Raw genomic sequence first — 15,349 nt, 5'->3', positions numbered from 1 at the left:
ATAAAATCTAAAGGGGAAGAGTACTTTGCAGCTGCGTGTCACCAGTAAGCTACCAGGCAGGAACGCCCAGCTGTGCCTGGCCCGCTCCAGCCTGACTGACAGTTACCACTCTGCTCTGCTAGTGGTCATGTGATCGCTCAGTTCCCGCGCTTAGAGCTGGCTGGGAACAGCTGCAGCATCAGACCGATGCTGCAGCATGGAGGGGAGTATGAATGTTTGTTTGGGGTTGTTAAGAAAAAAAAAAAAAAACATCTTTTAACTCTTTCAGGTGCTACTAAAGTATTTTTTATTGCTTTCTGTGTCTCCAGTGGAAACATTTCCCCTCACTTCCTGTTTTAACAAATTATTTTTTTCGTTTTTGGAATTCATTTTATACAGCTTTGTTGTACCATTTCCTTATCTCAAGTTGTTTTACATCATGTTATAAAGAAACCACTCTCATATTTTCATGCAGTAGCATGGCTTTTTAAATAGGTTTGCAATTCAGACCAGTGTAATTCAGTCACTCTGTAAATTTAGGAGTCTTTCATACAAATTATTTTCAAAAGGCGTTTATTTAAAACCACAGCACAATTGGCTAAATGATCTGCGTTTTGATAGTTTCGTTTAAGCAACAATTTTTTTTAAAAGCCTGCAAGTTGAGATAACTGTATTTGCATTCAATTTACACTGCTTTCTTTTATTTCATTACAGAGCAAAGAAATTGCTTTTCAGCTTCATGAGGATCTAATGAAAGTACTTAATGAGCTGTACACGGTAAGCGCCACATCTGCAGTGTTATTATATTTTCTGCATTGCAACATCACCCTCTTCTAAGTGGGTCAGGAGACAGCGGAAGAAAAACTCCCTAAGTAATCCACCCGCTGAAAATGTCAATATAAAATCGTCTACCTATTGGGTCAGTGGCCTGGTGCCTGTTCCCATTTTGTTCCTTAAATGCATAACCCTTGGTTGAGAATTATAAGGGTAGGGCTACATGTGGGACTTTCTGTACAGTATGGAAAATAGTCAGATTCCATTAGTCTTTTGTGTAGTTATGTGGATTAAAAAGGAAAAAAATAGCAAATTTGCAAACAGTTTGACTGAACAGTGCTGTTTTTTTACAATAATTATGTGCAGAATATACAAGCTAAACAGGTAACTCTACCCTTTGCCAGAAGAGCTGGTGCATCTGAGGTTATTGGTGGGCTGATGACTTCTGTGTGCTCCTTAGTCAAACTTCTCTTTGTGACTTGGTTTACAGCTGGTCCTAGCGTAATAATTGTTCCATTCTCTGAGCATGTACTAAAGTGTTTATAACGTCTTTTTTTTTTTTTTCTTTTAAATGAACTAACATGTTATACTTACGTGCTCTGTGCCCTTCTCAGGTTCTTGGCTCCTCCTCTTCTCTGTGTGCCACCATAGGAAGCTGCTTCCTATGGTGGCACATCTCTGCAGGCTTGCTCCTGAGCCGTGTTGCCTGCATCTATAGACACACAGCTATGCTCAAACCTACCCCCCCCCCCACATCCTCGTCACAGGATTTGACTGACAGCAGCAGAAGCCAGTGGCTCCCACTGCCTCAGCAAAGCCTGTGAGTGCAAGGAGAAGATAAGTTAGCTGCTGCAGATTGTCGCTAGATCGATATCAGGTAAGTATAAGAGGGGTGAAGGGCGATACACATACTGGAACGTTTTTTACGTTCAGAGAATGCATTAAAGTGAAAAATGTTTAGGCTTCACAACTACTTTAAATATGTGCTGCTGGGTTGGTAGTTTAGTAGCTGCAGCGCAACTCGTATATTTTATTTTAACTTGGAGTAGGGAAGAGTAAGGGCTCTTTCACACGGGGAGTCCGTATGTCCGTTTTTCATCCTTCCGTTTTTGGATGAAAAACGGACATGCATGTATCCCTATGGAACGTCGGATGTCAGCGGTAACATGTCCGCTGACATCCGACCCGCTCCGATCCGAAAAGTGTAACGGAGGAAAACCCTACTTTTCCATCCGTTATCGGATCGTGTGACGACGGACACTATGGTCCGTCATCATCCGATCCCCCATAGGGGAGAGCGGCGCTCTGACAGGTCCGTCGCTGCACAGTGTGCAGCGATGGACCTGTCATCTGCCTGCTCAGCGGGGATCGGCGGAGCGATCCCCGCTGAGCAAGCGGGTGTTCACGGGGCGGATCATCACTGATCTGCCCCGTGTGAAAGAGTCCTAATATTTCCATACAGGAAATGGGGGTGCATTGTCACTGTGACAGGCACAGACGACCAATAAAAACATTGTTAGTAATTCTAGTCCTTCCTCACGCTATCACTTCCTGGGAAAATCCACCCAGTAAAAAGTATTTTTTTTTTTTTTTTTTCTGGAATTGGAATTTTCGTTCTGTTAACAATTTATTGTAATTTTCAGGCATTACAACAAACTATATGTGAAACTTTCTTAGGGCTTAATTGCACTGCCTCTATTTCCATGCTTTTTCTTGAACATACATGCTAATATGAAGGCATGCTGCAAAGCGAGTCTCAAGGGATCTGTATATTGGGCTTCATTCAGTTTTAAAATGTATGTAAGGACAAACAATATACTTTTGCTCCTTTTTGGTTTGTTAAATCTTCCATCGAAAACATTTTGTTATGTTTGTTTGAGAAGTGCAGAAAAATGTTGATCTTGTCAGAAATTCAGAGCTGTCTTGGGTGTTCTGCAAACTTGTGTGTTATCTTAAAGAGCCCTTTCAGTTTTTACTTTGGACTACAGGATGGTTGGCCTTTATGTTGTAGAGCACTGAGTTGGAGTGGATGAGTAGTTTTAGCAAAAGACAGTGGGTAAGGCTGATAACATTTCGCGGGGCACTGTTAAATCCATCATCCGAAAATGGAGAGTATGGCAAAACTGCAAACCTACCAAGATGTGGCCATCCTAAACTGATAGGCCAGCAAGGAGCGCATTAATCAGAGAAGCAGCCAAGAGGCCCATGGTAATTCTGGAGGAGCTATAGAGACCCACAGCTCAGGTGGGAGAATCTGTCCACAGGACAACTATTGGTCATGTACTCCACAAATCTGGCCTTTATAGAAAAGTGGCAAGAAGAAAGCCATAAGAAGTTCCGTTTGCAGTTTGTGAGAAGCTATGTGGGGGACACAGCATACATGTGGAAGAAGGTGCCTTGGTCAGATAAGACCAAAATTGAACTTTTTGGCCTAAAATCAAAACGCTATGTGTGGTGAAAAACTAACACTGCACATCACCCTGAACAAACTATGCCCACCGTGAAACATTGTGGTGGCAGAATCATGTTGTGGGGATGCTTTTCTTCAGCAGGGACAGGGAAGCTGGTCAAAGTTTATGGCAAGGTGGAGCCAAATACAGGGCAATCTTAGAAGAAAACTTGTAATGCCCTGTACACACAGTCGGACATTGATCGGACATTCCGACAACAAAGTCCATGGATTTTTTCCGACGGATGTTGGCTCAAACTTGTCTCGCATACACACGGTCACACAAAGTTGTCGGAAGATCGTTCTGAACGCGGTGACATAAAACACGTATGTCGGGACTATAAACGGGGCCGTAGCCAATAGCTTTCGTCTCTTAATTTATTCTGAGCATGCATGGCACTTTGTGCGTCGGATTTGTGTACACACGTTTGGAATTTCCGACAATGGATTTTGTTGTCGGAAAATTTTATAGCAAGCTCTCAAACTTTGTGTGTCGGAAATTTCTATGGAAAATGTGTGATGGAGCCTACACATGGTCAGAATTTCCGACAACAAGGCCCTATCACACATTTTCCATCGGAAAAGCCTATCGTGTTTACGCGGCATTTAGAGTCTGCAAAAAGACTTGAGACTGGGGCGGAGGTTCACCTTCCAGCAAGACAACTACCCTAAACATACAGCCAGAGCTACAATGGAATGGTTAAGATCAAAGCATATTCATGTGTTAGAATGGCCCAGTCAAATTCCAGACCTAAATCCAATTGAGAATCTGTGGCAAGACTTGAAAATTGCTGTTCAGACGCTCCCCATCCAATCTGACTTGAGCTATTTTGCAAAGAAGAATAGGCAAAGATTTCACATTTTGCCCCAGGGCCACATTTGGCTGTCCGGCTCTCCCTATCCAGCCCTCAATGCCTCCATGGTCAGCATGCCTCTTTGAGCCTGTTGGCTTCATCAGTGAGGAAACTGACAGGCTTAGAGCAGCACGCTGACCGATGTCCATGTGGAGAGCTGCAGGAACTGAAATGAGAGAGCCTGAGAAACTGATCAGTACAGGGGAGGCCCTTAGTTCTGGTGAAAGAGCATTGCCTAGGAGATGTCCCGATGCTCTCCAGGCACTCTGCCACCTGGCCAGGTCCTTCCTCTTTTTAGCTCCTGCACACTACAAACCCCAGGAGCCATTCACCTATTTTTCACTCCAGGTCAGGATCTGCAGAAATCACTGTTGTACTGATTCCAGGCTCTCTCATTCCAGTCAGTGCTTTTCAGAAAGCACTTGACAGGCAGTGAGGTGTTATGTCCTCAAATTTTGCAGACCTAGGTAAAAATGCCACAGCCGTGGCATGTGAACAGCCCCGTCCCGTTGTTATGGGCTGTGCAGAGATCCGAGAATAACTGCGGCCACCGGCGACCTGTCGTCATAGTGAACAGGGTCGGCAGCCACTTAGAAATCTTCCTTCTGCTACAATTCGCTCCTGTCTAAATCACTGGTGTGAATCTAGTCTTCTGCAAGCAAAACTTTTTAGGAATGATTGTATAACCAGTTATTAATATTGATCCAGTATATCCTTATTTAATGCTTGAGTTACTTATGCTGGAAATGTATGCTAGCCAGCAGCATATAAAGCCAAGCTAATATTTTTAATCCATGTATTCGTGCAGCTATTTCTGACAGTGCACCAGCTGGTGTCCCTGCATTTGTAAATCACATTCCTTTTCAATCCTTGTGCTGCCTGCAGACTGACTGTCACATGAAGAGAAAAGAGGCATTTGGTAGCATTCCAACAAAGTCATTTCCAAATCTTATTTATTCTCTAAAGTGATCAAAGTGGATAAAAAGAGGACAGTGCTAGATTTAAAATTATGGATTGTGACATCTAAATGAATACATACATTTTAAAGCATTTCAACAATGGAATACACCTGACCTTAAAGAACAATTCTCAACACCACTGCATAAAAATAAGCCTCTGTAAAAAAAAAAAAAAAAAAAAAAAAAATCTTTTGTTTGTGAGATTCTTGTGTCCCTAAGGCCCTCATGCACACAGGGCATTAAAAACGCCACTTTTAGGAGCCGTTTATTTCTTTTTTTCCTGCTTCTGAATGCCCCTTTGTGTTTGCCTATGTTTCCATGCACACATACAGCGCCTTAAAAAAGTATTCATACCTGTTGAAATTTTCCACATTTTGCCATGTTACAACCAAAAATGTAAATGTATTTTATTGGGATTTTATGTGACGGACCAACACAAAGTGGCGCATAATTGTGGAGTGGAAGGAAAATGATGAATGGTTTTCAACATTTTTTACAAATATGTGAAAAGTGTGGCGTGCATTTGTTTTCAGCCCCCTTTACTCTACCTTAACTAAAATCCACCTGTGTGTAATTTAATCTCAGTATAAATACAGCTGTTCTGTGAAGCCCTCAGAGGATTTTTACAGAGAACCTTATTGAGAAAACAGCATCATAAAGGCAAAGGAACACACCCGACAAGTCAGGGATAAAGTTGTGGAGAAGTTTAAAGTGGGGAAATGTTATAAAAAAATATCCCAAGCTTTGAACATCTCACAGAGCACTGTTAAATCCATCATCCGAAAATGGAAAGAGTATGGCAAAACTGCAAACCTACCAAGACATGGCCGTCCACCTAAACTGACGGGCCAGGCAAGGAGCGCATTAATCAGAGAAGCAGCCAAGAGGCCCATGGTAACTCTGGAGGAGCTACAGAGACCCACAGCTCAGGTGGGAGAATCTTTCCACAGGACAACTATTAGTCGTGCACTCCCCACATCTGGCCTTTTTATAGAAGAGTGGCAAGAAGAAAGCCGATGTTGAAAGAAAGCCATAAGAAGTCCCGTTTTCAGTTTGTGAGAAGCCATGTGGGGGACACAGCATACATGTGGAAGAAGGTGCTCTGGTCAGATGAGAACGAAATTGAACTTTCTAGCCTAAAATCAAAACGCTATGTGTGGTGAAAAACTAACACTGCACATCACCCTGAACACACCATCCCCGCTGTGAAACATGGTGGTGGCAGAATCATGTTGTGGGGATGCTTTTCTTCAGCAGGGACAGAGAAGCTGATCAGAGTTGATGGGAAGATGGAGCCAAATACAGGGCAATCTTAGAAGAAAACCTGTTAGAGTCTGCAAAAGACTTAAGACTGGGGCGGAGGTTCACCTTCCAGCAAGACAACTAACAACCTAAACATACAGCCAGAGCTACAATGGAATGATTTAGATCAAAGCATATTCATGTGTTAGAATGGCCCAGTCAAAGTCCAGACCTAAATCCAATTGAGAATCAGTGGCAAGACTTGAAAATTGCTGTTCAGACGCTCCCCATCCAATCTGACAGAGCTTCAGCTATTTTGCAAAGATGTATAGGCAAAAATTTCACGCTTCTAGATGTGCAAAAGCTGGTAGAGACATCACCAAAATGACTTGCAGCTGTAATTGCAGCGAAAGGTGGTTCTACAAAGTATTGACTCGGGGGGCTGACTAAACATGCACGCTACACTTTTCACATATCGTATTGGCGTATAACACACACCCCAATTTAAGAGGCAAGTTTCAGGAAAAAAAAACTTTTTTTAAAAAATAAACCATGGTAGAGATACCATCCTGTTCATACAAAATAAAATAAAAATAAGGACTTAATATTGATATGTCCCCCCCACCCAGGATTCTGGAGATGGGCGTCCTTACCTTGCCCTTTTGTTGTCTGTGGCACTGCATAGCACCCTCTGCATGGGATCAGCACTGTAGAAGCTCTGCCTAGCACATGTTTTGCTAAAAGCGGCTGTCAGGATGCCATAGATGAAGGTGTTCAGGCGACTTGGATGCCAGCACCGACAAGGTTAAACAGGAAGCTCGGTGTCCACTCTCAGAGATATCCTCTACTACTTCAGCCAGCTGCATCTCCACCAGTGATCAGTACTGGCTCCTTCCCCTCACGCTGTAGAGCCTGCACACTCCCGTTGCCTGCACCTGCATTCCTGTCCAGAGCTCCACCGATATCCTGCAGAGGATACAAGAGCCGGCGCTTCTATAACAAGCCATGTGTCCTCAATGAAGAGGGCAGAGGCTAGAGGTTTCTCCCATTCCATATCCAGGAACTCACTGTGTGATCGGGACATTGCTGGTCGCAGGGGAGCAAGCGGCTCAGTGATTTCCGGCGGCACTCGTCCCCCTCCTTCCCCTCCGAGGTACACTGTCGGGGTATAACACGCACCCGCGATTTTTCCCCCTATTTTCAGGGGAAAAAAGTGTGTGTTATACGCCTATAAATACAGTATTTATTTGTACAAAATTTTGAAAACCATTTATCCTTTTCCTTCCACTTCACAATTATGTCCCAGTTTGTGTTGGTCTATCACATAAAATCCCAATAAAAGAAATTTAGGTTTTTGGTTGTAACATGACAAAATGTAGAAAATTTCAAGGGGTATGAATACTTTGTTTTGTTTTTTTCCTTGGGGAAAAAAAAAAAAAAAAAAAAAAACACCGCCATTGCATTCAAGAGCAGAAGTGTTTCGCCAGAAAAACCTCTTGATGCATCTCAGTGCGCGTTAACATTGGGCTCGTTTGGCACTTGAGCATTAATTCATTTCAATAGCCAGAAATAAATTTTTATTCTGGCCGATGAAATTAACGCCCAAGCGCTTGAATCGTCTAAACGCATTTACCAAAACACGGTTTTAGTCACATTTTTTAAACTGCTTTCCTCCTTCCAGGAGAAAGGCATTCAAGAGAGCTGGACAAACGCCTAGTGTGTATGAGGTCTTTGATTTATACAGTTGTTGAAGAATAACAAAAATATCACACATGTCCTCTTCCATACAATGTGTCTTCCAGAAATGATCAGCACCACAGACCTCAGAATAGGGTATTTGCAAGCATTTAGAGCACCTTCTTAGCAACTCCCCAGCTTTCAGTCCATGAATATGCCATGAGGAAAATGGCACTAACCACACATTTGCTAAGCACTGCCTCTTTGTGCCAGCCCAAACAGTCCATGCAACATTTGGCACTTCAGCCTATATTGACTTCATAGTTGGACCCTTCTGCTGGGAGAGTACCCCAAACATAGAAACCTGCTCTTTGTCACTGCATCCAGCACAGAAATGTTTGGTAATGCACTGCACCTACAAGGTACCGAAGCTTTATACTGTATAATAGAATATTATGGAAGTAATTATCCAGTTGCAAAGTTCTTTGTATTATATATCATTCCTATAATTTGGGAACAGGCTTACTGTAAAACAAAGTCAACTAAAGGATATTGGGGCTTCAAAAGTAGTTACACCTCTGTCTTCAAATAACGCAGAACTAAAACATTTGCAACAACATTAAGCACATTTATTTTCAAACAAAAAAAATACCATAGTGCAGAATCCTTCAAAGTATAGTGACAAATAATATTATAAAAAATAAAGGAAAGGTGGGGAAAAAATGTGTATATCAATACAGTGGTACTTTCATAAACCACTTTTGATAGCTGTTTCAACAATACTCCTAATTTAAAGTTAAAGCCAAGCAGATTAATTGGCAGTGTTGCAAAGTTTGATTTTTTTTTTGTCCAGTCTGTAGCAAAACTCTCCTCTCCATCTCTGACATAAACACAAAGTAAGGACTGAATGCCTTTGACATGTAAGCTGTAATTTAACAACTTAGGTTCTCTTTGTCAGAATAGCTGAGTCTCGCGGGGCAATCTTGGCCAAAGATTTTGCTCACCGATTATAGACTAGTGAGGCGTTTTATGTACCTGGTAGTTTATATTTGGCTGCGGTTTCTGTAAACATTGGAGTATGAATTTGCAATAAAAAGGGTTGTTTACAGTATATCTAAAGCCAAGAACAAAAATGTAATATGTTGCAGCCCACATGAGATGTGGTTGCAACATTCCCTTTCCCTTTTTCAGGCTAAAATGATTTTCACCAAGTACAGAAAATTATCTGTTCATCTTGCCAAAATGTAGTGTACTTGTAACCTTCTGTCAATTTCACTGAAATCTCAAACACATTTATTTTCCTGCCAAAAAACTACAAATTCTCCCTCCCCTATATAATGGAAATGAAGAGAGGAATGTGTTTGTAGCTTAATGGAACAATGCTGCTGCTCCATAGATACAGTGGAGCATTTAAACGTTGCTGCCCCAGGACAGGATGAAGGTTCATTGCAAGTTTACAAGGTGGAAGTATGGGGAGTACATTGTTTTTAATGAGTTGTTCAGCCTTGCGCGAACAGGCAAAGTAAAGGATAGCCATTGTAAGGCTTTAATTCTAACAGCACTGAGGGTACAGTGCTGGCCAGCACTACAGAAGAAAAAGATTTGGGGGGGGGGTACTTATTCAAGATGATTGCAAAATGAGCAAAACATGTGACCAGGCAGTAGGAAGAGTGAATTCTAGGATGCATTACTAGAAGGATCCCCTATATAGATTTAGTGAAACCTCATTTATGCCCTGTACACACGATCGGACATTACGAAAACAAAATCCATGGATTTTTTCCGACGGATGTTGGCTCAAACTTGTCTTGCATACGCACGGTGGCACAAAGTTCTTGGAAAATCCGATCGTTCTGAACGTGGTGACATAAACACATATGTCGGGACTATAAACGGGGCAGTAGCCAATAGCTTTCATCTCTTAATTTATTCTGAGCATGTGTGGCACTTTGTGCATCGGATTTGTGTACACCTGATCGGAATATAACCGATCGGATTTTGTTGTCGGAAAATTTTATAGCCTGCTCTCAAACTTTGTGTGTCGGAAATTCAGACGGAAAAAGTCCAATGGAGCCCACACACGATCGGAATTTCCGACAACACAATCCGATCACACTTTTTCCGTCGGAAAATCGGACCGTGTGTACAGGACATTAGAATACTGTCTCCAGTTCTGGAGACCTCACTTACAAAAAGATATTAGTAAAATAGAACTAGTCCAGAGACTGGTAGCAAAAATAGTGAAAGGCTTGGGCGATAAAACAATAAAACGCATCAGGAGAGATTTCAGGAACCTAATATGTACAGTTTAGTGCAGCGGTTGCCAAACTGTTGGCCGGGGGCCAGATGTGGCCCTTTGCTTTTCTTTATGTGGCCCTTGGGGCATATTCCTCCCATTTGATATTCTACCAACAAACATCAACAATGGGGCAACATTTCTCCCACTGACACCAAGAAGTGGGGCAATATTCCTCTCCCCGATATCAAATGTGGCGATGTTTACTCCCACTGGAAAATTTCCACTACCACTGGCCACAGTCCCAGACCCCCTAAATTCTGAAGGACAATAAACTTGCCCTTTGTTTAGATAGTTTGGAGACCCCTGGTCTAGAGGAAAAAAGGGAATGGGGAGACATGATTTTAAATACTTAAAGGGGGGGTGAATAAAGTTTAGGAGGGCAAGATTTTCAATATGAAACCAAGAACATGGAGACATGACCTCAAACATACAAGAGGAAAGTTCAAAACGAATCTTTGTATAATAATAATAATATATTAACGTATTTGAAAGTGTAGTTGATGCAACCAAACAAATGCAAAAACATGTATAAATTTAAAAAAAAAAACAAAAAAAACACCTTTCAGTGTGCAGCAGCCCCCCTAATACTTACCTGAGCACCATCTCGATCCAGCGAAAAAACGGGCAGACTCGATGGACCACTTGGTTTTTGTTTTGGTTTTTTTTGTTTTTTTCTGGCGATGCTTTTCTATGTTCTTATATTACTGCCCCACACATACAGTATGATTACAAATTATCCATAGCCGCTTGCTTTTTTTTTTTTTTTTTTTTTAATTTCGTTATTGAACATACATTATATTAGTTTTACATCAAGCTGAACTATGTGTTTCTAAGAAACATTGAAAATATTACACATTTAATATTCATGTTTCTTTTAGTCTTAATATGCGCAACAAAGCAGAGTTTCAGCTGTTTTTTTTTTTTTTTTTAACCACTTGACCACTGGGTACCTTAACCCCCTTCCTAACCAGACCAACTTTCAGCTTTCGCTGCTCTCACATTTTGAATGACAATTACTCAGTCATGCAACACTGTACCTATATGAAATTTTTGTCCCTTTTTTTTTTTCCCACAAATAGGGCTTTCTTTTGGTGGTATTTAATCACCGCTGGGTTTTTTATTTTGTACGCTATAAAGACTGAAAATTCTGCCTTTTTCTTCGTTTCTGTTATAAAATTTTGCAAATTAGTAATTTTTCTTCATAAATTTTGGCTAAAATTTATACTGCTACATATCTTTGGTAAAAGAAAACCCAAATCGGTGTATATTATTTGGTCTTTGTGAAAGTTATAGAGTCCACAAGCTATGGTGCCAATCTCTGAAAAATTGATCACACCTGAAGTACCGACGGCCTATCATTTCTTGAGACCCTGACATGCCAGGACAGTACAAATACCCCCCAAATGATGCCTTTTTGGAAAGTAGACATTCCAAGGTATTTAGAAAGAGACACGGTGAGTTTTTTGAAGTTGTCATTTTTTCCCACAGTCCTTTGCAAAATTAAGATTTTTTTAAAACATTTTTTCACAAAATTGTCATATTAGCAGGTTATTTCTCACACACAGCATATGCATACCACAAATTACACCCCAAAACTCATTCTGCTATTCCTCCCGAGTATGGTGATACCACATGTGAGACTTTTACACAGCATGGCCACATAGAGAGGCCCAACATGCAGGGAGCACCTTCAGGCATTCTGGAGCATAAATATACTATCTAATTTCATGACTACCTCTTGCACTTTTGAAGACCCTAGAGCACCAGGACAATGGAAACACCCCAAAAATGACCCCATTTTGGAAAGAAAACACCCCAACGTATAATCTGAGGCATAATGAGTCTTTTGAACATGTAATTTTTTTTTCTACAAATTTTTGGAAAATATGGAAAGAAAATGAAAATGCATTTTTTTTTTTTTTTAATAACACAAAGTTGTCCATTTATACAATATTTCTAACACATAGCATGTACATACCAACAATGACACCCCAAAATAGATTCTCCTACTCCTCCTGAGTATGGCGATACCACATGTGGGAGACTTTTCCATAGCCTGGCCACATACAGAGGCCAAACATGGCTGAGTATGGCTGGGTACGGCCGAGTTTGGCTGGGGGTGGATGGGATGGCTGAGTTTTGCTGAGTATGGATGGATGAGCATGGATGGGTGGATAAGTATGACAGAGGGATGGCTGAGTGTGGATGGCGGAATGGCTGAGTGTGGATGGCTAATACAGAGGGATGGATGGCTGAATGAGTGCTGCAGTTGTCACTTGTTTCTTCTCTCCCCTCTCCGTACAGTGTGAGAGGAGAGGAAAGCAGAGAGAACGGATGCAACAGCACTGTGGGCTGGATGTGCAGTGCCCACAGCGCTGCTGCATCCGTTCTCTCCCCTTTCCTCTCCTCTCGCACTGTACGGAGAGGGGAGAGTAGAACCGGACATGACGCCGGTTTGTTTACATGTGATAGCTCCGTCATTTGACCGAGCAATCACGTGATAAACGTTCGCTGTCAGCGGCCATTTCCGTGATGCGTGTAAGGGTGCATGTCCTCCTCCCAGGGGGCGCGATTCTGGGAGGACGTCAGTGTACTCCCTCCCAGAGTTATCGAGCCGCACTGTAGCCGTCATTCGGCTATAGTGCGGTCAGCAAGTGGTTAAAGAACACCCCCGTGATTTTTGGACCTAATCCAGTACCAAACGGTATTAGTATTTAATGTAGGTTTTCTAAATGATTATTTTTTTGGAAACTGACCTTGCTCACCCCCCGAGCGCACGCCCATCTTCAGTGTGGGCATGTGTTTTCCACTGGTGTCTCCTTGCAGGATACGGCTGCTTGCTCCCCAGCATGCACCTCACGATCATGCGTATAAACGACAAATCTCTGCATACTCATTGTTTTTTTGTTTTTGTTTTTGTTTTTGTTTTGTTTTTTAAAGGTTTTGGGGTGTCTATATATCAGATGAAGGGTTTGCTTGACATCTGTTATGTTGTTTGCTGATGCAACGTCGTCTTTTTCACTGGGAAGTAATTTCATGAGCTACAAAAACATGTACTATTAATATCTCCTCATTTTTTTTCTTTATAAATGTTATCATTAATTACAGCAGTTTTGAATGACAAGATGACATTTTAGTAAGTGTTAGGGCTTTGCATTTCATCTTGAAAAGATCTGCTAAATTAGTTGAAGTATGTTTAGATCCACAAAAAATATGACATAATTCTTGCACCCCAGGGTAGCTTGCTTCCACCAGCACAGCAATCAAAAATGTGTCCCCCCCCCCCCCCCCCCGCATTAAGAAAATCATTGGTGTAAGCTGATTAAATGGTCTGCACAATAAAGGCTCCTTTTTTTTTTTTTTTTTTTTTTCTCTTAGTGAACCTTTTTGTTGCCCTTTTAAGTTGTGGGGTTTAAACAAGAGTGTTTATAGCCATGCTACTTGCATAATCTTCATATAGCAATCTAATATGTAGAAGTAAGCTCTATATTCCTGGCAATATTAATATATTTCTCATTACTGTATATTTTTCTTCCCTGTTATTGTGTCTGTCCTTTTCTACTCATTTCTCTGGTGTGGTGCCCTCTATTTTTCTCTCCGTAGGAAGGAAATTCCACGTATTGTCTATGCGGCAAGTCCTGATTTCCCTTGTTTGTGAAATCTCTGTCATTGAAGTCTCATTGTAGGGATGTTTTTGTGCAGAAATTGGGTTAGTTTTACTACAGTCATGATGGCTTTATAACCAAAGCACTACAGTGTGTATCCACCACCTGTCAGTGCTGGAACTATATAAAGAAAAAGGCCCTGGGTGATCGGTTGTTGTAGAAGATAAATGCCATTAATCATTTTGTCAGCCTTATAGAACATTAGAATGTAAGACAGCACCGCCTGCACTCAATTAAAATTCTGCGCAATCTTATGCCCCATACACACGATAGGATTTTCCAACGGAAAATGTTCTATTGGAGCTTGTTGTCGGAAATTCTGACCTTGTGTAGGCTCCATCGGACATTTTTCCATCGGAATTTCCAACACACAATTTGAGATCTGGATCTCAAATTTTCCGACAAAAAAATCTGTTGTCTTAAATTCCAACACACAAAGTTCCACGCATGTTCAGAAGCAGAACAGCCGCACTGGCTATTGAACTTCATTTTTCTCGGCTCGTCGTACATGTTGTACGTCACCGCGTTCTTGACGTTCGCAATTTCCTACAAGATTTGTGTGACCATGTGTATGCAAAGCAAGTTTGAGCCAACATCCGTGGAAAAAAAACATAGATTTTGTTGGAAAATCCTATCATGTACACAGGGCATAACAGTTATTAGCTGGTAAATGTAACAAAATATTTACCAACCCAAAGGTGCGCTGCAACATGGTGAATGTACAATATTTAAAGTGATATTAAAGTCTTGGGGTTTTTTGTTTAAAAATAACAAACATATTATACTTGCTTGCTCTGTGCAGTGGTTTTGCTCAGAGCAGCCCAGATCCTCGTTCTCGGCCCCGCTCCGTCTTTCCTCATTCGCTCAATGACTTTGACAGCAGCAGGAGCCAATGGCACCCGCTGCTGTGTCTCAGCCAATCAGGAGGGTGAGCCCTGGACAGCCGAGGCTCTCATGCAATATCGCTGGATCGAGATGGTGCTCAGGTAAGTATTAGGGGGGCTGCTGCACACTGAAAGGTGTTTTTTTTTTTTTTTTTTTTTATTATCTTAATGCATAGAATGCATTAAGATAAAAAAAAACCTTCTGCCTTTTAGAACCACTTTAAAGTAGTTGTAAAGGTAGAAGGTTTTTTTACCTTAATGCATTCTCTGTATTGGTGTAAAAAAAAAAAAACACCTGTGCACAGGATTCCCCCCCCCAGCCCCCCTTATACTTACCTATACCCCCATCTCGATCAAGCGCTGTGCCTGAGAGCAGCGGCTCTCTCCACTCTTTTTCTCCTCACTGAACATATAGGCAGCAGTGAAAGGCATAGGCTCCTGCTGCTGTCAATCACAGCTGGTGAGGAGAGTGCGAGGCCAAGCCATGCTGTGTGCGTCTATGGACACACAGAGCCAGCTCAGGAGTGAGCCTGCACAAGTTCTCCCATAGCAAGCAGCTTGTTATGG

General features: G+C 41.7%; 1 protein-coding gene across 7 annotated transcripts in view; it reads left to right on the top strand.

Moving 5' to 3' along the window:
- SRGAP1 (SLIT-ROBO Rho GTPase activating protein 1) overlaps nt 1–15,349 on the top strand; it is a 253,078-nt gene that overhangs the window by 148,682 nt on the left and 89,047 nt on the right. For all 7 annotated transcript variants that reach the window (XM_073620145.1, XM_073620144.1, XM_073620141.1 and 4 more), the window contains exon 4: nt 694–756. In XM_073620145.1, the coding sequence (XP_073476246.1) occupies nt 694–756 (63 nt within the window). The remainder of the gene's footprint in view (nt 1–693; nt 757–15,349) is intronic.

Source organism: Aquarana catesbeiana, linkage group LG03 (genome assembly GCF_042186555.1).
Source record: "Aquarana catesbeiana isolate 2022-GZ linkage group LG03, ASM4218655v1, whole genome shotgun sequence".
Classification (NCBI taxonomy): Eukaryota; Metazoa; Chordata; class Amphibia; order Anura; family Ranidae; genus Aquarana; species Aquarana catesbeiana.
This window is presented reverse-complemented; position numbering and strand designations above follow the sequence as displayed.